A 20755-nucleotide genomic window follows, 5' to 3' on the forward strand; every position below is an offset into this window, starting at 1 on the left:
ATTGGACCAATAAACCTAACTCTCAAAAACTAGTCTTGGCAGGTTTTGTCTCCTTAGCTTCTCTAAAAAGATTACTGTGACTAACACAAACCAGCTAGCTAGGAAAGATTATTATTCAAAAAGAAATTGTCCAAAAGATGAATTAACTTGAACCCAGATTTCACTCCTTTCCATGTAACTTATGCAGGCAAATGACTGGAGTTCTGCGATGTCAGTGCACTTTGAGACACACTCATGGGCAAAGCATTGTTTATGGTTATCTCTTGCCTTGTCTGACAGCGCACCATTGCCAGGATCGCCCTCCGAAACCTGCCAAGGGCAAAAAAGGGGAAACAGAAAGATCATTAGCTGGAGAACCAAAGAGAAGGGAAAAAATCAGTAAGATGGTCTTAACTGTTACAATAGTTCTCAATTTTAGTAGAATGGAGTTAATAAAAAAACATGTATTTGGAATTCAAAAGGACCTGGGTCTTTTACACTTCCAGGTACAGGAGTGTAAAGCTAATTTCATTTCTTAAATAGGGATCACAGCAGCTTTTGTTTATCCTAGGAGAGCATACAGCCATAACAAAGATGAACTCACAAAATGGGAAAAAGCCACAGATGTTTTTCTATTGACTCAGCAGGTATGTGCACCTAGGCAGAGATGACAGGCTCTGCTTGAAGGTTGGTAGCAGAGATGGAAAGAATGCCTCTTTGCAAAACACAGTCCTCAGTCAGAGGCACTGGCTTGATTAGAGCATTTGTTATGCTTGCTCAAATCAGAATAGGCTTAACCTATTTACTTTAATGAAAAGGGTCAATCCATCCTAATCCATTGGAATATGATACATCCCAAATCAAACACGAAAATCTACACCAGTTACAGGTCACTAAGACCACACACTTTGGCCACAGTCAATAAAACCAGTTTACTACTGATGCAACCAAAATTCTGTACTGAATCCCCTAGAGAAAACAGAAGTGGGACTTTCAAAAGCTATGTTAGTATGTTCTCAAAAATATGTATCAGTTCAGGATGTTGCGATGATGATGATAACAATTTACTTTAGGCTTTCCTGTCCAAAAGCTCATCTTCAGTAAATTAACAGCGCCATACCCTTTGCTCTTCACTAATCAGCTTGCCATGTTTTACAGGTGATCCTTCTATACTCAGATGATATGCTAAAATCATGAAATAGACATATTTCAGAAAACTTACTTTTTGTTTGCAATGACATAAATGCAGGGGTTATAGAATGTGGAAGATTTTGCAAAGAGAGGAGCTATGATGGCCATTGCAGGAGAAATTTTCTTTGGGTCTCCAAAGGAAGACCACAAACACACAATAGAATATGGAGACCATGCCACCAAGAACATTATAATCATCACAACAGACATCTGTAAAACGAGAGGAACAGATACATAACCAATATTATCTCAAGATTAAGACCTCACAGCAAAACCTCATAACAAAAGCACATACACCTAGATGAAAACAGAGCTATCCTGAATTAAACAATATATAAACAAGCATACCTGACACATTCTGACAGTTTACACTGAAACCTTGCTTTGGGGATTTAATAGCACACCTCACTGCATGTTGCATTTCATTACATACAATATTCCTTCAAAATCAGCACTACTCATTATGTTGAATCTGCCCATCAGCAGTTTAAATTACCAGAGAGGACTTCACACATGAATTATGACCTCCATAACAAGTCACTGTGGGATGCTATTGCAAACAATAAATATGAGCAGAGACGAAAATTTAAGCCAAATATTTAATTTGGCCGTTAAAAAAAATGTTTCATAAGGCTTAATTATGGTACCATTAAATAAAAGAAAGCAAATGTTCTATGACATATGGTTGAGGAACCCAGAAGTCTCTGCTTGGTTTAATGAAGCATTATAGACATGTTCAAGAATGATTCAGAGGGGGTATCTGAGCTGTCATGTCTTCTCTGCCTGCCTGCAGAGAGGACAACCTGGGCAGCTTGGGGCTCAGGCCCCAGGACATGCCATGCCACAGCCAGACCTGGACAGTGACAAGCTGGGGGTAACAGAGGGTAGGAGAGGTCATCAGCTGAGCCAGACTTTTCTGGATTTTGTCAGGGACATGAATCAGCAGTGGAAACTGGAATGGAAACCTCAAATGAATCAAGAGGACAAAGCAAACCACTAGAAAACCAATCAGATCTGCAGGGCTGCATACACACCCCAGGGCTGCTCACCTACATCACTAGTTAGTCTTTCAGAGATGAACAAAATGAGAAATAAGAAATGAACAGCTACGTTGTATGAGCTGCTCTAGAGGACAATCAATACACAAGCAGTGACTCTCACAGAAGATCCCTATTTAAATGTAAACACAATACCAAAATGTAAGAAAGAACCCTTTCATTTAAAAGTTTGGTGCATACAAAACTTAGAGGAGGCCAATTTTCAAAAAGTACATACTAGTCCAGTTCTAAAGAAGGATATTGTTTAACTCCAAAGTATTAGTTTTTCTCTTTTTTTTTTTATTATAACTTAGTGTCTTCAATGTCTTCAACTGCAAAATAGGAAAAATGCATTTTCTTCACAAACATGAGTCTAAATTTTTACCTGAATCCTCAGTTTCAAGTATTCTGAAAGTTCTTCACAAAAGTAAAACACTCAAATTACTCTTTTTAGGTAAAAATACTATTCCTCAGAACTTAGCAATGAGAAGGTTTTCCAAGGAATGCTGTTTGCACTGATAAGTAATTCAAAAACCTAGGTACATACTCTTCTGTCCAATTCTCTCTCACTTTTTCATCATGCCCAACCATAAATCACATCTTTGCACAAAATCAAAGGAGCTGGTGAACTTTAAGCTTTCTTAAGGACTTTTATACATTAAAAGAATGTCAACCTTCCAGGCAGGATATATCATTACATGCCATAACTCACATTTGCTACTGCTTACATAAGAGATAAGCTCAACAGACTGAAAAGAACAAGGGATTGGAATTACACAGCTTGGGAGCTGGAAAGGCATTCTTATTCCTAGGCCACAAGTTCAAGTGAGAGTTGACCAGTCCATTTCAGACCAGACACATATGTGAACCAAGCAGGAAGCCTAAGGACTCTGCAGACACAGAATAAAAGTTCTCCTAGGGCACCTTGGAGGTACACTTCTAGGTAATGACAGAGGAGAGAGGCAAGGAAAAGTCACAGTGTTCCCAGCTTTCAAAGCAGCTATTCATCTGGAAAGGGTATTAGACCAAAAATAAAGAATTTTGTGTGGTAAGTCAAGCTAAGCGTTTTCACCAAGGCTTAGTATCAGCTCATATTTAGAATAAAAGAAAAGGGGGAATGTAGGAAACTGAAATACTTAAAAGACTGCATCATCCCTTTGCAACTAGGACTTTAGCACATAGAACATGCTTAAAGAAAACACGCACTCATTTACCTTTGTCACATCTACTTGGTCAGACCAATCTATGTTAATGCTCTCCAGGCAGTTACTGCTGGCATATTGTTTCATTGTCCGGGAAACATTGTAATAACAGTAAAACATGACTGTTAAGGGCACAATAAAATTAACAGCAATTACACTCATTGTGTAGGAAATAAAGGACCTGATAAGACAGAAAAACAAAACACAGTAACTTACAAATAGCCATCCAGGAAAAGTTACCAAACAATTTGGCATTTTGATTTGATTATGACATTTTGCAACAAGATCTAAAATAATAAGGAAAATTTTCTTTAGCTATTTTTTTCAATTAGAAAGTACAAGTATTGAAGTCTTGAAGAATATCTCAACTCCTATGGGGTTTTTTGCTAGACTTGCACTATGTTATTTCTATTGTTTTAAATTTTTGTTAAAAATTTTACTTCATACTTCAGAAAGAAGTTATGCTCCTACAGCAATGAATTAAATAATCTTAGACTCCAGTGAGGCAGCAAAGTTAAAAGAAAGCGTGAGGGGGAATCTTACGCATCATTTTTCCTCCAATTTACTGTGCACGTTGCCCCGGTGGGATCGGGAGCGTAGCTGGCCCAGCCTGCAGTAGGCATGGAAGACCAGAAGACTGCATTTATCCAGGCAGCAAGGATGAGAGTGGCATAGCTACGGGTGGTCATTCTTCTTCCTGCAGCCAAGCACAGACACAATTCTCATCTGCTGCTTCTTCCCAGTGTCAAACTAGAGTGACAAGTGGCTTCCAGCAAGCACATAAAGAGTTAATAAAGACCCTTTCCAGTCCCAAACACTGTAGAATACCTGTTTCATTCTGCTGCCTCACATCTCAGTCCTTGCAGCCTTTAAAGCCACTTGAACACCATCACCCATTCCAACTCAGCATACAGGCAATACCTGATCCCAACCCCACGCCAAAAGCTTATTATGCAACACTGCATTCAAGTACATCCTTGGAGGATTGCAGGGGAGGAATTAACAGTTACAACACAGCTGCAACAGAGGAGAGAAAAACACCCAGGGGATGTTAACAGAGGCACACACCTGCTTGACAGAGGTCAAAACCTGACACAGTCAGAGGCTTTTTGTGTGCTTCACTGTATGGATGTGGCCCTCTAAAGACCGAATATGGCCATAAAAACACAATTTATAAACAGAGTAACAGCCTAATGATTAATTTTTTACTTTAATGAGCAGTATGCCAACTAGGTAACTTACTTAACCAGGTACTGTAGGTTCAAGTTCTGCCCAGCGCTGTAACTCTGGAGTCATTCATGAGAAAACAATGCAATCAAATCAGAATTTTATTCCTCCCAACAGTGACTGAGTTTGACCCTAAGTCAGTACCTATATCAGGCCTGCAGATGGTCAGGTAACGATCAACAGCAACAACAGTCAGCAAACCAATACTCGCCATCCCAAAAAAGATATTTAAGGCAGCATAGATCTGAAATTAAAACAAACAAGCAAGAAAACAATTTCTGAGAAACCTTTCAAAGATGCAAGCATAAAGCTGTGTACTGAATCAACACAATTCAGCAAGAGTTCTCTTCCATAAGCAAGGTCTTAAAGGTCTTATTTCAATGCAGAAAATTTGAAATTTGAAGGTGGCTCATTAGAAAGTAAACATTTCAAAAGCACCTGCTTGTGTGCAGATTAGAAATCCTAAAGACAGCAGTCTCAAAATCAAGGAAACACTGTCCTTCAATAAGTAAATTTTGAGATTCAGAGTTTGGAGGGATTTATTTCATGTTATGAATATATATTAAGGAAAACTGAGGAGCATTTGGTCCATCAGAAAGTTACAGCTTTAGCAAACATGAGGTTCTGAATTATCACTCTTTCATCTGTTGTGATGATTTCACAGATGTGGCCCATTGATTTACTCCCTCAGGCTCCATTTTTAAGTGTGTCAGATCTTTTGCACAGAACACATGCTGCAACTCCAACATGCTCCAAATGCATCTGCCTGGTCATCCCATGGGAAGCCTGACCAGGAAGGATGACTGGGAGGGCTGTGTTACCACTGGCACTCCAGTAATACAGAGCCCTGAGCCAGAGCACATGGCACCAGCAGTTATAATAGATGGCATTCAGCCCTCTCAGATCACAGGAATCATTTTGTTTAGGTTGACATGAGCTGTGCTTCAAGTGGTCTTAACTCTCAAATCGGTGAGATCTCTCATCAACCTGAACACACCACAAGCCAATCCAGACCCAAAGATGTTAAAAGTGAGGCTTCCTGCCAAACAATGACTGAATTTTGACTGTGAAGGTAGTGTCTACTGAGGCAAGTGATGTCAGATTGTGATAAGCATCTGTTAGATAAATGTCCAAAATGCTTGCCTTATGACACATTTCAGTATATGCCTTGACATTACTATTCATATTCATGGGCACTTAAGCCCAACAATCTACCAATTATGTAAATTAAAATCACAATACACAGTGAGCAAAGGCCACCATCTCTCTGCTATGGAAGTATATGTTTTTCAGTCAGTCTACTCTTAAAAATAGGCAGCTCTTAAAAGTAGGCTAAATCTTTAATGGAGAGCAAAAACCTTACAGGCCTTCACTTTGGATATCCTATTAGTCCCACCCAAAAAGGACATGAATTTGCCAAGCAGAACTCACCAAGATCTGTCAACCTCACCATCAAAAGTAGCCACTATCAAAGTTTTTTAGCTCTCAGCAAAATCATCAAATGTGCCTGTGCTACTACAACCATCTTCATTTCAGGATTTGGTTTTGGAAGCCTTCTTAAAGCTATTTTAAAATGCCTAGTTGATAGATATAAGGTTACACTTTAATGTTTTCAGATTGTAAATATAAGCTTAAAGGGAAATTCACACAAAGTACCATCTCCAGAAATTGCTGACATCAGAGAACATCAGCTTCAGGTCCAGAGTCACATTCTGCATCTCCACCTCATCCCTTAAAATAACACGAGGCAGAGCCATTACTTATTTCTCAGTTTGCTTTTAAGTGCTGAAACTTTCTCTCTAACTGAATTGCAATACCTGGCATCCAGTATATCCAAATTTCCAGCTTCCATGCAGGTCTGAGGCTGCAGACATGGGGTAACCAATGCCACTAACACCAATATCAGTAAAAGCCAAGTTGATAATAATTGCATTGGTCGCTGTCCGAAGCTCTTTGTATTTAACAAAGATGCCTAACACAACAAGGTTACTGAGAATGCTTATCACTCCTGTAAAAACAGAGAAAGGAAAACTTTACAAAAGGTACACACCAGCCAGCAAAACACATGCAGAAGAAAATGCAGCCTATTGTAATATGTAAGTCCCAAAAGAGATTTATTTTCAGTCAAGTACAAGTTTGCAAAGAGGATAGACACCTGAAAAAGATAAAAAAGCTTTTCCAATTAGGCAACCTTTACATGGATTCAGCCAACGAGACTTTAGATGCAATGAGAGCAAGCAGAGCAGAAATTCAAATGCATCTAGGATTACACTTCAAACTCTCTGGCCACCAAGTACAGTGCTGACCTCCATGCTAAAGAAGAATCCAGGTTGGTGACTGGTAAAAAAAAAAAGTTATAAAAACAATTTATGCACCTGATCTAGAAGAAGGCCCCTGCCAACCCCTGAGATTCAGTAATTTTAAAATCAAATGAGGTAAAATCATAATTACTCCTCAGCTATCTCTCTTTTAACACCACCAAGGATGTCTGTTCTCAGGTGCAGGTCTGCACATCTTTTGGCCCCACAGATGCCATCATCTATCATATTCATATACTCACACATTTCAGGAATGACACTGATCCTATGTGCTCCTAAAATTTAAATAAACAAGGAGCTGAGGATTTGATCTGAAATGAACACCACAGTAAAAAAACCTCATGCAGTGCTAGTTCTGTCAGCTCTCCTGTTGACAGATAGCATGTCATCTCTTGGGAGAGAGGGAGCAAAGGAGAATTACAAGTTTAATAATGCAGGCTTCTTATGAGGCAAGTTTTAACAGATATTACAGCTACCAATAATGAAATCAGACATACAGCAAGACTGTAAACATGTATCCTCAGGGTGAAGAAAAGATCCTTCTAGACACACTTAAATTTAATAATTCAGAGTCCAGCCTTAAAAGTAAGGGGGGAAGAGGGGAGGCAGTGAAAAACAGGGAAGAAAAAGTGGAACCTGTATTAATTAAAAATGTTATTATCACTAAAGTAAAATAATAATAGAGCAAAAAAAGAATTTTGTTTTGAAGAACAAAATATAAGAGAAAAGACGGATTCTATCTTGAACAAAGTGAGAAAAAACATGTAGATACAAGAAATTATCTTTGTTCCTGAGGAACAGGTCAAGAAAATGAAGGAAGTTTCTCCAGGTAGCAGTTAAGCAGTGCCCATTAAAAGAGCATTGAAGCTGGTCAAAGTGCTGGAGCACAAATCTTATGAGGAGCAGCTGAGGGAGCTGGGGTTGTTCAGCCTGGAGAAAAGAAGGGTCAAGGTGACCTTATGGTTCTCTACAACCATCTGAAAGGAAGTGAAGCCAGGTGGTGGTCAGTCTCTTCTCCCAGGAAACAAGTGACAGGGTGAGAAGAAATGGCCTCAAGTTGCACCAGGGAAGAGTACTTTTGGATATTAGGAAAAATTTCTTCACTGAAAGGATTATCAAGCACTGGAACAGGCTGCCCATGAAAGTGGTTGAGTTGCCATCCCTTGGAATGTGTAGGTATGGTGCTTAGGGACAGTTTAGGGTGGGACATGTCAATGTTGGGTAGTAGCATCAAAGTAAAAAAAATCAGGTACATGTATGACATGGAAGTTACCTTTCCAGCTAGCATTTTAAAATGATACCAGAGCATTCACCACTATAAGCAGAAAGACATCCATGAGGCAGCAGAGCTTGCTGCAGCCTGAGTGTCCCTGCTGTCATTACAAAAATGAATACACTGACAGTATAATGCTTAATAATTAATTGCTTCCCAGAAAACAAGAGAGAAACACTTAAATCTTTTAAAGAGCAGCATAATGATGAACACTGCACCCAGACTTCAACCTAATTTTTACATTTCTGCTCATTAACAAGGCTTAAATCTTCCAGATGTGAAATTTGCTATGGTAAGGCTGGTGCAAAGCAATCAATCATACTTTCAAATATTTTGTGGACTTCATTGTCAAAAACATTTCTCATTAAGAAAGTAAAGATATAATTTCTCATTAGGAAAGTAAAGATTTATTACACTCCCCTACTATAATTAGAAATAAAAAATTGAAAGAAACCTAAAACTGCAAAGCAATCCAACTTTTTTTTCCCCATGACATTTAATTTCCATGCAAGATTAAGAAAGAAGAGCTGGCTTGATTCAGGCTAATTCCACTGATACCCTATGATCACCAATGATAGCTTTGATCCCGAACTGTTTGACCAGCTGGTCAAAACTATCTGAAAATATCACCTTGTTACACACTACATAATCAATGTTAATAAAAATATAAGAGGTATATCTAGGCTTCCAATACTTGGCAATTATTTATCTCTACAGCTTCTTAAGAAGCCTACTGCTCTGTTTAGCTGTTCTATTAGTTTCTCCAAAGACTTTAAATAAATTATTGTCTTTGCATCCAAAAATACCCACTTTTCCAGCACAGCAATTTGATACTCATCACTTCAGACATACATGCTAAATAAACTGCAACCATCAGCAATACTATTTCATATAAATGTAAAATACGTTAAAATTTTAAAGTATTCTAAAATCTAACTACAACATGGAAAAATTTGTGGTACAGTCAATTAATAGAGTAAACTGATTTGATTTTCCATAATAAAGGTATAGAAGGCCTGTTTTTAAACATAGTAGGTTTCTGGTTTGGTTAGCTGGATATTTCATTACTATGGCACTCCCTGCTTCAGAAAAGCACTACTGAAGAAGCTGTGGTTATAAAATGAATAAGTTTTTAAGGGGAGAATAAGAACAATTTTATAATCATTCAAGTTTAGCCAAAGACCACTGCAGTCACAGGGATAAAACACGATGTAAAGCTTCACAGCGTGCTTTTCCAACACGTGTCATTGGTGAAAAATACAGCTGCAACTGGAATCTGCTCTTCTCTGATTAATGACCAGCTCCCTCCCTCTAAGTCACATTCCAACCCTTCCCCTTACATCCCCCTAACAGACACCCGTTCACATGCTCAGACTACACATATATTACTACAAACATGTGGCCCAGGAGAAACCTCAAGATAGCTTAGAGCACATCACAGAAAAATGCAAGATGTGACAGCTATGCCCTATTTTTATCTATTTTGCAAGCTGGCAGAAACTAATTCTCACTCTCTTCTATAATTACATATCAACAAAATGTATTTTTTGAGACACAATGCTGCCTTCAAATATAGAGCAGAAAACTTAGATTCTGCACACTTCAAATGTTTCTGCATATTTCAGTCAGGCAGCTGATTGCTAACTTGTCAGTAAACATGGAGAAAAGCCATCAGACAGCTGTCTAACACAAAAAGAAATACCATCACTATTACTGTACAAAATGAGCATTCAGATCTACAAGTTCTATTTTAAGAAGTTATGCAACAATTTGCCAATGCCCATACCTGCTGTTATTAAGTAAGCTGCAACTATGTTGTGCTCAGTCTGTGTGAAAGCTGAATGAGCTTCATTGTCATTTTCTGAGGAATTGGATGAGTCATTCCAATGCATTGTCGTCTATCCTCTGAAATTATTCATCAAGAAGACGAAACACTACAAAACCTTGTCAGGCAAATTCTTTCATTATTCAACAGACTCACTGAACAATTAAAAGAAGGGGGGTAGGGAGGAGTTCCCCCCACCACTGACAGCCTCCAAGTATGATTTAATTGGACTAAAGTGGAAAGAAGTTTATACTCCCAATCTATGCAAGAGATTGTTAATTAAAACAAAGAGCAGCACAGAACTGAGTAAATTTTGAACAGTGTGCTTAAACTTCATTCTTACTGCTAATGAGATTAACTGTCACATGCCCCCAAACTTTTTCCCCTCAAACCTCTTGTGCAATGCTTTGGAAACCTCAACAAAAGTTGACTCAGTTCAATCAATCATCAGCCTGGCTTGGAACTAATTCCCATCATCACGCAAAGCACAAAAACCTGCAGTACAGCATGAAGAGACAAATGTCAGTTTCCTTAAAAACAGAATACCTTTACTCTAAAGCCCATCCCTTCAAATCTTTAAAGACTTACTTCTTCAAGGTTCTTTGTTTGATTTAAACTCTGACAAAGACAAAAGAAAAATACATTCCAGTATTTTCCTATGTGAAGCATGACTTCCAGAAAACTCAGCTGCTACATCTCTAAAATAGCCCAGTCTATAGAAAAGTTGTTGAATATGCCTCCCTCTCCTAAACACAATACATGTGAGCTTACTTTGGGCAAATTTTTCAAAGCATCTAACTGGACATTCTTCAAAGATCTGAGCAGCAAAAGCTCATGTTTTCTTCCCTCCAGTGATGAGGTACCAGCACACCAAAGCAAAGACTCTTTTAAAAACCCTGCATAAATAGTAGCCATCATAAGTCCTTGCCCAAAGGACTTACACAGAGCATCAGAAAGCAACTGTTCCCCCTCAGTCATACAGTTTTTGCCTTCAGTCAGTATTCATACTGGGTGTAAAAGTGACAAAGATGAGCACCAGTGGTTCTTCAGTTGTATGTGGTAGGTGAAGCAGGTCCCAGGCTAGGGCTGTGCCTTCTGAGCAGCAATAAGGGTGCAGTGACAAAGAATACAGTCATGCCATGGAAAGTATACCTGAAGAGCTCTCGCTTCTCTAACCTGTGAAATACTCTGAGTGTTCCCTCCCACTCCTCACTTCTCCAAAACAAACATCTTGCATCCTTTTTTTAACATAAAGGTAAGAAAATTTTTACATAACCTTGTGCAGTCACAGCATTTAGTCATCATTACTACACACGATCTCGTGTCACAATCCTGCGAGCAAACGTTCCCTTTAATGCCCCACAGTCACAGCTCTCAGGGTGTTTGTCTTATTACAGTATTTTTCCTGTCAGAAGAGGATTAGGCAGGAACAGGGTGGGAGGGCTCTGAAAGGAAAGATGATCCATTTGGCAATGAAGCCACTTTCCTCGTGCAACACTGTCGTGCCCTGAAAAATCTGGCAAGGCAATAATTTGATATCTTTGCTTTCCTCCTCTGACACTTTGGCAAGATTCTCAAAAGCACCTCAGATCTTGCAGCTTCCACAGAAGTCAGAGCTTGCAATGTTGAATGTCTCAAAAAAGCAAACCATTACTATTTTTACTCAGATAGGATTCCAGATGTACAGTAGCAATTAACAAAAGAAATTTTATATTTTTTGATTTAAATACAACTTTCTAATACATGCAGTCCCTCCTATCTACCAATTGTTTCTGTCTCTTCTCAAATTGACTAATTTTACTGCAACTACAATTGACAGAGAAAAGTCAAAACTAAAGGCAGACATCATCAAAAGTATTCTTCTTCTGCAACACCGTAGTTCATAAAATAAAGTCAAAAAGATAAAACAGGAAATTAAATATTGAAGTAGAAAAATAATCCACAGCTTCTAAGCCAGATAAAATATGTCTTACCACATTGCTTATTATTTCTGGTATAAGAAGATAAAATCCAAAATCTCAGGCTGTTTTTATCCTTCAATAACATAGCATTACAGGTGTCAGAGGGGCACCTTATAAAGTGATGCTTTTCCTTCCCACCTGTCCCAGATCAGTAGCAAAATGTAACTTCTATTAAAATCCATTCTTCAGTTTGCAGGTATCTCTCTATATATGTGGGGCAATGCAATGAGAGGTTTAGCAAGCTGCTTTCAGTTATATGTAAAATATATATCAATGCACGAACGATGTGAGTAGAGAAACGTACCTTTTGCATTAAAAATAAATATATTGGAAACCAAAACCAACCCCAAACCTCTTCCTGTTTCCAGCAACCCTGCTATAAATCCATCCCAAACCCAAACCCTCCCATGTTTACTATGCCCTCCACCACTGGAGGGCCCTCTAAGGCAAAAAGTCCCTTTAACCTTTTCCAAAACTGATGCAAATGGTTCAAACCCCAAGGAAAACAAATGAATACTTCTTTCTCCTCATTCTCAAAGACTTTTACTGGACTTAACTGTTGGTTAGAAAAGTTTCACTCCATAGAGATTTTCACATGACAGCCCTGAAAGATGCATGACCCCACTAAGATTTTTACTTGCCATACATCACATAATAGCTATGCTTTTTTTTTTAAAACAATGCTCTTCCTTGCCAAGACAATGCTTTACACAACTGCAAATTACTTTGCACCAGTCTATGTGCAACAGTCCACCATTTCTTCAGGCAAACATCCACATGTACAAGTCAGTGCCAGAGAAAATCCTTCCCATTCTACAACTCCCAGTGGTGCAGACTTACATTAAAATATCCCAATTATTTTCTGCACTTCATCAAATTTCTGTAAATGATATAGCAAATCTCTGAACTACATTGAGCCATCCTATCCCAGCATCGGCATAAAACAAAATAAACAACTCCACAAGGAATGCAGGGCCACTAAAGCCATTCTCATTAGGTAACAATTTAAGCCTTATAATACACCACTGTGTATTACCCTCTGTTTAAGGAGGATTTGGATCCCAAAAAGAAAAAAAAATACTCCAAAATTTTGTTGTGGCATGGACAAAAGGCTCCAGGTCTTCTAAATACTTATGGTCAATATGATCCTGGTGATGCACCTGGCGTCAGTTTCAAAATCAGCTCAAAGTCAGAGCCTACACCTGGGTCAAACACTGCCATGGGAGCGGAGGAGGACACAGGTAGGTGACACCACTACTGCTGTGCACTGATCTGCTCTGAAGCCCACCTGAGCTTCAAAGGAATTTCCAGGACAGCAACCCCACCCTGTGCTGCTGGAGCAGGTGGCAGATGAGAAGCTATTTACACGGTTCAGCGATATGCTCCAAGGGCTGCCAGAAAGGGGAAAATAAATACAGGGAACACCAAACTGTCATCCAGAGCCTACAGTAGCACCTTACCCCCACTCCCCTCACTTCAGATTGCACTCTGACTTTTCTTCCCCAGACGCTGCAACTACTTGAAATTCACCATTTCTGCCAACACACCTATTTCTGTCACAGTACCTGTGACCCCCTCTCCTATTCTCTGCAGCAGCAGCAAAGTATCTGTAATTATGCACATAAATAAATCCAGAACATTTCACTTACTAAGATCAGGAACACTGGGACAGACTCACAGATAGAATCTGAATTAGAAGTTCAAGACTGAGAGAAAGGTGTCATTAAATTAGAGAACTTCTTAGTTCATTACAGCATTACACTGCAGACAAGACCCCTTCATTTTTTTGAGACTGAATTTTAATCTGTTACTGTTAGCACCTTACTTATATTAGGAGGGCAGGGTCACACCATGGCACAGAGAAGACAACACAGAACAAGGACTTAATGTGCCTTGCAAATCCCGTCTTCCCCAGAATGGAGAATGAAAAAAAGGCATCATCATATGGCAAACACATCCAGACAGATTCCTCGTATTTTCTTCCATCCTAAGAACATCCTACAACCTCCATGGAGATCTAAGATTTCTCTGGAGATTTGCATAAAATCCAAACAGCATTGCTAGTATGCACAGGCCATGCCATAATGCTCCCTTCCCCGTACCCAAGAGGCCAATCTTTCCTCCAGAGCTGCAATGGACGTTGCTGTTTAGCCCCTCTGCAGGCAGAGGTCAGAGCCTTTGCTTTGCCCTTGCAGCGCCTGAGGCTGACTCACTGCTCCATCTGCTGAGAGACTCGGCACACTCGCCTGCTCCTGGGCTGCCAGGCCACACTGCTGCAGCCCAACACTGCCTGTCACACCCTGCACTCCACAGGCATGGCAGGAGCCTTCTGACACCCTGGATAAAAGCATGTCCCTAAAGAATAGCAAAGACCAGCACGGATTTGGGTGTAAGAGTGAGGACTGTGTTATGTCAGTCTTTCAAAGTCAGAACAGTAAGGAAAGAGTACCCAAGGCAGCTGCCACTATTGAAGCATAAGTGAGGAAACCCAGCACAGCAGAGGAACCAGCTGCAAACAGGACAGAAGTACTGACACTGCAGGTGCACTTGGTTTGTGTCGTTCAGCTGCAATGTGGAATGCCCAAAACGCAATTACTTACAAAGAATTTAGATAAATGGCAATTTTACAAAGCCTCAAGTCAAAGCCCTGAGGCACTTAGGCCTAGCACTGCACAGCAACAGAAACCTAATGATTCTCAGTTCTGGATTTAAGTGACCTGGCTAAAGCTAGGCTTGTAGCAATACCAGGGAAAAAACCCCATGGAATCCCTCATTTCCTGAGTTTCCTGGGGTTAAAAGTAGAGCCAGGTTCTTCCCACAAAAGCAGACTTAGCAGAAATTCAATATTCTGTGTTTCATTTTTTTAAGCTGAAAAACATTTTTACCTATTATCCTTTGCAGCATCTATTCACATTTAAGTTAATTCTTTACTATTTGTTTTTCCACTCTTTCAAGTTTTGTTTTACATTATTAGAAGTAATGGTCACATTTGTTCAAACATGCAGTAACTGTCCAATCCTGGGACTGAAAAATTACCTGCTGCCTTTGTTAAGCAGGAAGCTAACATAATTAAACTGCCTATTACTGCATTCATCAACTAAAAAGCATAACTTTTTTTCACACTGAACAAGATGTTCAAAATACTTGCACATACATTATTCTACAGACCCCTTTTGAAAACTGCTTGGTAGGAGAGTCTGTGAACAGACTCCTGGCTGCAGCTGAAAGAAATCCAGGAAGTTCTATTTTCACCTATTTTATTTCCAAAGGTCCAGAGCAGAGGCACCCTTGTCTCCTCCATCCTTAGGAAGACACAGTCCCTATCTTTCCAACAACCCTCATTACGCATCCATTTAAAGAGACCAGGCCCATGCAGACTTTGTCATGCCTTTCTAAGCAATACATAACTGAAAGCATTGTGTGCAGAGGAGCCCTATGATGAGCTATTTAATCTCAGCTCTACACAAACCCAGAGGTGCAGTACCAGGACATCAAAACCTCAACAGAAATAGGCTAATGGGAAGATGCATGGCCAATAAAAAACGCTTAGCATTTTAATATCAGTGTAATTAGATACCATTAGATGACTGAAGTATAGTATTGATCTTGTCTTGTTCATTAGACAGCACCTTCTAAGAGGACCACATCTTAATGCCTTTGGTTTTCATTAATATTTATACAGAAAAATTCACAAAATATACTCTGCTGTCTTCTCTCTTATACATTATGCATTTAAAAAACTATCAACACAAAAGTTTGAAATTTAATTTATAAAAAAAGGTTCACAAAGGTTGTTTAAACGGCATGTCCAGAAGATTCAATATAAAAGGAGGATGAGAACCAAGGATCAGTCATGCACAGGTTCACACTGAAGTATGTGCATGAAGTGAACCTGTAGGGTCTTTTGAAAACCCACTTCAACTGATTGTTTACTCCCAACTCCAACATGGGAGTTAAGCACTGACTGCACTGCTTGTCAGAAACAAACAGTTTAAGAATAACATCAAATTGTGTCTCAGTGAGAAAAGTTTACACATATTCTGAGCAATCTTCAGCTCTTCACCTGAGGCTACACTCTCCTCATGCATCCATCAACAGTCATGAAGTGTAAAAATAATTGTCATTTGTAGCTTCAAGTTCTTCATAAAAAGATTTTCAAGGTCCTTTACAAAAATTTTGCATGGTTCTTTGCTTCTGCAGATGACATGATAAGACAATGAGGAGATACTCCTGGCTCCATTTTTAATGTCCTCTTCCTATTTTAAGAGAAAAGAAAAATACATCAAACAATTCTTATCTTAGTTGTGTTTAAAGCAAATTCTATACATAACACTGAATGACTGATTGAATAAAATGCAAAAAACTAACGTGGTTTTACACAGGCATCAACAAATGCAGAGTACTGTGCTTCAGTTTAAACTACCAGGATGCACAGCAATGTCTTGCATAGAACTATAAACATCTGTAGGATATTAAAAATCACAACATTCATTAATATTTACAAGCTTTAAATTATTTTAATATTTACAAGCTTTTATTTAGGAGCTATTCTTATTATGGAAAGGTAAAAACCCCAGACTCACCCCGAAAGCCTCCTCCACCGCCTCTTCCTCCTCTGAATCCTCCTCCTCCTCCTCCGCCTCTACCTCCTCTGAATCCTCCTCCTCTTCCTCCACCTCTGCCTCCTCCAAATCCTCCTAAACAAAAGAAAAACATTACCCTTTGAGGAGCATGTAAATTCTTGGTTATGCACAACAATTTATTTCATAGACAGCTTATGAAATGTAACCAACAACAACAAAAAACCAGAAAGTGTCAATTGCTGGACAGTGACCAGGTCAATTACTAGTAGCCTGCTTCTTCTTGGGAACATCTGGAGCGTTTTAAGTATTGCTAAATATCTGATATACCATGTCCAAAATACTAAAGAGACTGCAAAAAATTACATACACTAACCAGTAATTCATTACAACCATTAGTAATTATTATCTATTAATTGCAACTCAACATTAAACCAAACAAACGAAACCACTTCGAAACACTTGTGCCTTGCTGTAAAGGGGCAGGGTATGGAAAAGAGGCAAGAAACTGTGATGTAAGAAGAGATAAACTTCAGCTTTAACTGAAGGTGTTCAAAAAGCTTTGTGTTGTTATAAATCAGCATTCCCTCCTCCCTATGCTTTGGAGCTGTTACTTAGCCAGTCTCGCCACCACCTGAAAGGTATCACTGCCTTTTCTATAAAGTCAAGCAGAAACATTTTTATTTGCAATACAGCTGTTGATATTCAAGTACTCACCAGCAGCTTTAGAAAACAAAACACAAATACTCCACAGAACAAATGACCAAAGCAACTTATGGCATCTCAAATAACTCCAACATCCTGCAGCTCTCATTCTTGTGATCTTACCTCTACCACCGCCTCTTCCTCCCCCACGTCCACCACCACGTCCTCCTCTACCACCTCCTCTGGGAGCACCTTTTTCTCCAGGGGGCCTTGGCAAAAATCTTTGAAGAGGCAGCAGCTTTGCTGGATCAATGTAAAACTGCAGGAAGAGAATTCCATTAGGCTTTCAAAGTACCAAGACTAAAAAGCACATTAATATCTCCCTTTACAAATATCCACAATTTGATCTTACCCCATTATGTCAAACTGTCCTCTGCAAAAAGCCAAGGAGAGAAAGCACAGAAGAAGTAAACCCCAGAATTAAGAAGCTACTAAAATGTTGGTGATATTTGTGTGATTTTGTTGCATCTTTTCTCATGGGGCAGGAAAAAGGAGTAATGTGGCAAACACAGAACTGGAGGGGATGAGGAATTTAATTCCCTTGTTTACATAGGACAATCTGCTTTTAAAGTTATTAAATCTTAATAAAGCTTTTACTATCTGCTGACAAATTACTTAGCTAACTGATTGCATTCAGTAAAATTCTGTTATTGAGATTGACTTACCTTTTGCATTTTTTTAAATGAAGAGGCTTTCATGTTCTCAGACAGTTTCACTGAAAAATACTGTTGGTTTCCTTAAGGAGCATTGCAGTAATAAAACATGCAAAACTGTGATTTTGATCAGTATATTTTCTGAATGACGTTAGTATTTTATAAATTCAGCTAAGTTTCATCACATTTGCAAGTAAAGGTGATTTAAAGTTGCACATTTTACTTCACATTTAATGTGGGAGAGGAAAATGCACGTAGCTAGTGACTGGTGCTCAACCAACCAACACAGGCTGAGTCTTAACTGGGTTACTCCCTCAGCTATCCTGCTTTTGTCATGGATTCTGACAGTGACAACCTGGCAGTAACAACAAAATGTATCCAGTGTCTCTGTGTCAGGCTGGCTGTGCCAGAGACGTCCTGGCACATCCCACTTTTACGGGCAGGAAAAGTAATAAACGGGACAATGAGCCAAGGACATCTCAGTATAAACTCACTTTATAATTAAATAATGTGCTGGAGCATGAGCAAGGTCTCCTAACACACCAAAAAACCCAAAAGTCCTTCATCCACCTATGTTATGGCTTAGTAACCTATAGCAGAAAATCTGGACAATTAGCCAGAAAAAGCAACAAGCTGAACAACCATGGATCCAAAACACATCAGCACTGCTAAAGAGTGAAAATCTGATTGACTTGATGTACTCTGTCATATCAAAAAAGCTCTAAGACAGGTACTTAAATGAAGCACCTACAGTTGCAGCAAGACACATATAACTGGTAGCCAAACTCTGAACTATTTTAAAATCCTAGAGAAATCCCATTTCATATCAAATCAATTTTTAAAAAACAAATATTGTAAGTCACACATTTTTTGGAAGGATACAAAGTCTCTCAGCTGTCCAAATATTTCATCCACTTTGCCAATCTGCTCCTTATTATCCAGGTACACTGGGGCGTTGAAATAAGGCACCTTGTTTTCCTCTGTTTTACATTTACAAACTATGTCATCTTCACAGGGATGCATGAACTCTCCCAGCACTGAAATAAAGAACAAACAAGCTAAAGGGCTGGAGCAGACAATCTAAGCAAAATAATAAATGAAGCTTCTCTGTGTAACTTACAAACTACCCTTTCTGGAGGGCCCTGGTCATATCCTCCTCTGTTGAAGCCTCCTCTTCCACCTCCCCGTCCAAAGCCACCTCCTCGCCCGCCGCGGTTGAAGCCGCCTCGGTCACCGCCACCTCCTCCTCGGTTGAAGCCACCACCTCTTCCTCCTCCACCTCCTCTTCCACGAAAAGACATTCTCTACTGTTTCCTGCATTGTGAACAAAAAAAATCAGTTGTTTAAGATATAAAAGGTGCATCCCGTTTGCTTTGCTGTACAAATTGCAGTCTCCTGTCAGCCTGGTTTGTTAATTTAATGGTTCATCCTTTTCAATCCTCACTAAAAACATGTTGGCCTATGAAAAATCAAGTTTGCACCTAGGATGTCATCTACTGCAACATCCAACTCAAAAAGTGACTAGCAGTGACCAGCTTGTCATCTTTCACTCATCTGTATAAAGATGCCACATCTGATGGCAGTCCCCAGCCCCACAAGTGGCACAAAGTGAGAATATCATAGAATGGTTTGGGTTGGAAGGGATCCTAAAGGTCAGCTTCTTCCAACCCCTCTGCTGTATGCAGGGACACGTTCCACAGGCTGCTCAGGGCTCCATCCATCCTGGCCTTGGGATGGGGCATCCACAGCTTCTCTGGGCAGCCTGTTCCAGTGCCTCACCCCTCCCACAGTAAAGAACTTCTTCCTCATATCCTATCTCAACCCACGACCTTTCAGTTTAAAACATCTTCTCTTATTCTATCCCCATGCGCCCGTGTGAAAAGTCCCTCTCAAGCTCTGCTGTAGCCTCCCTCAGGCACTGCAAGGCTGCAGTAAAATCTTCCCAGAGCCTTCTCTTCTCCAGGCTGAACAATCCCCACTCTCAGCCTGACTGCAGAGGAGAGGTGCTCCAGCCCTGTGACCACTTTCATGGCCTCCTCTGGGTTTGCTCCAAAAACGCCACGTCCCTCCTGTGCTGGACACCCCAGAGCTGATGCAGCCCTGCAGGTGCAGAGCAGAGCAGGGCAGAGCAGAGGGGCAGAATCCCCTCCCTGCCCTGCTGCCCACGCTGCTCTGGATGCAGCCCAGGACAGGTTTGGCTCTCTGGGCTGTGAGTGCCCATGGCTGGGTCACGTCCATCCTGTCACCCACCAGCACCCCAAGCCATCTCAGCAGGGCTGCTCTCCCTCTGTCCATCCCTCCCAGCCCGTGTTGGTACCAGGGGTTCTCTCGACCCTTCCTTCCTCTCGGCCCCGTTAAACCTCGGGAGGCCGCACTGCTCGGGCTCGGCCGCAGTGAGCGCGCACCCGCAGCGCCTCACAGGGCCCTGGGACGCGGCCAGCAGCCAGAGCGGGGGGACCCCGGGGCCATTCCCTGAGGGATGACGGACGGACAGACGGACACGGCAGCGCCAGACGTACCTGCACGTGCGCGCCGCGCCCGCCCGGAAACACCCGCGCTGCCGCAAACGGGGCCGCCTGCCGTAAGTGAAAGGGCGCCTGCCGGCCGACAGTGTCGCAAAGGGCTGTCCGTTGCCGGCAATGGCGGCGCGCCCGGAGCGAGCGGGGATGGGCGGGAGTGCCACGGGGGGCTCGGCACGGATACACACCGCGGGATAACAGCGCCGATCCTAACAGCGCTGTAACCCGGCTCTCAGCAACGCCTACGGCCGGGGGAGCCGGGCAGGGATCGATCGGACTCCTCTG

At 40.7% G+C, this 20755-nt stretch overlaps 2 protein-coding genes across 3 annotated transcripts; both read right to left on the reverse strand.

Annotated features, from left to right (window-relative positions):
• Window positions 1–177: 177 nt before the first annotated feature.
• On the reverse strand, window positions 178–15387 carry RRH (retinal pigment epithelium-derived rhodopsin homolog). Its single transcript, XM_005484677.3, has 7 exons — window positions 10014–15387; window positions 6454–6644; window positions 4781–4880; window positions 3953–4106; window positions 3422–3590; window positions 1202–1380; window positions 178–309 (listed from the first exon to the last, which is right to left on the reverse strand). The coding sequence occupies exons 1-7, from the start codon at window positions 10117–10119 to the stop codon at window positions 180–182; spliced, it is 1029 nt and encodes a 342-aa protein (XP_005484734.1). The 5' UTR covers window positions 10120–15387; the 3' UTR covers window positions 178–179.
• Window positions 15388–15544: 157 nt separating this feature from the next.
• On the reverse strand, window positions 15545–20618 carry GAR1 (GAR1 ribonucleoprotein). Of its 2 annotated transcripts, none has more exons than XM_005484678.4 (7): window positions 20471–20618; window positions 19072–19265; window positions 18834–18988; window positions 17964–18023; window positions 17422–17557; window positions 16597–16710; window positions 15545–16269 (listed from the first exon to the last, which is right to left on the reverse strand). In XM_005484678.4, the coding sequence occupies exons 2-7, from the start codon at window positions 19250–19252 to the stop codon at window positions 16256–16258; spliced, it is 660 nt and encodes a 219-aa protein (XP_005484735.1). In that variant the 5' UTR covers window positions 19253–19265; window positions 20471–20618; the 3' UTR covers window positions 15545–16255. The 2 variants fall into 2 exon arrangements, with proteins under 2 accessions (XP_005484735.1, XP_026647783.1); XM_026791982.2 differs by lacking the exon at window positions 20471–20618 and adding an exon at window positions 20269–20464.
• Window positions 20619–20755: the final 137 nt, after the last annotated feature.

The sequence above is a fragment of the Zonotrichia albicollis genome, chromosome 5 (genome assembly GCF_047830755.1).
Source record: "Zonotrichia albicollis isolate bZonAlb1 chromosome 5, bZonAlb1.hap1, whole genome shotgun sequence".
NCBI lineage: Eukaryota > Metazoa > Chordata > Aves > Passeriformes > Passerellidae > Zonotrichia > Zonotrichia albicollis.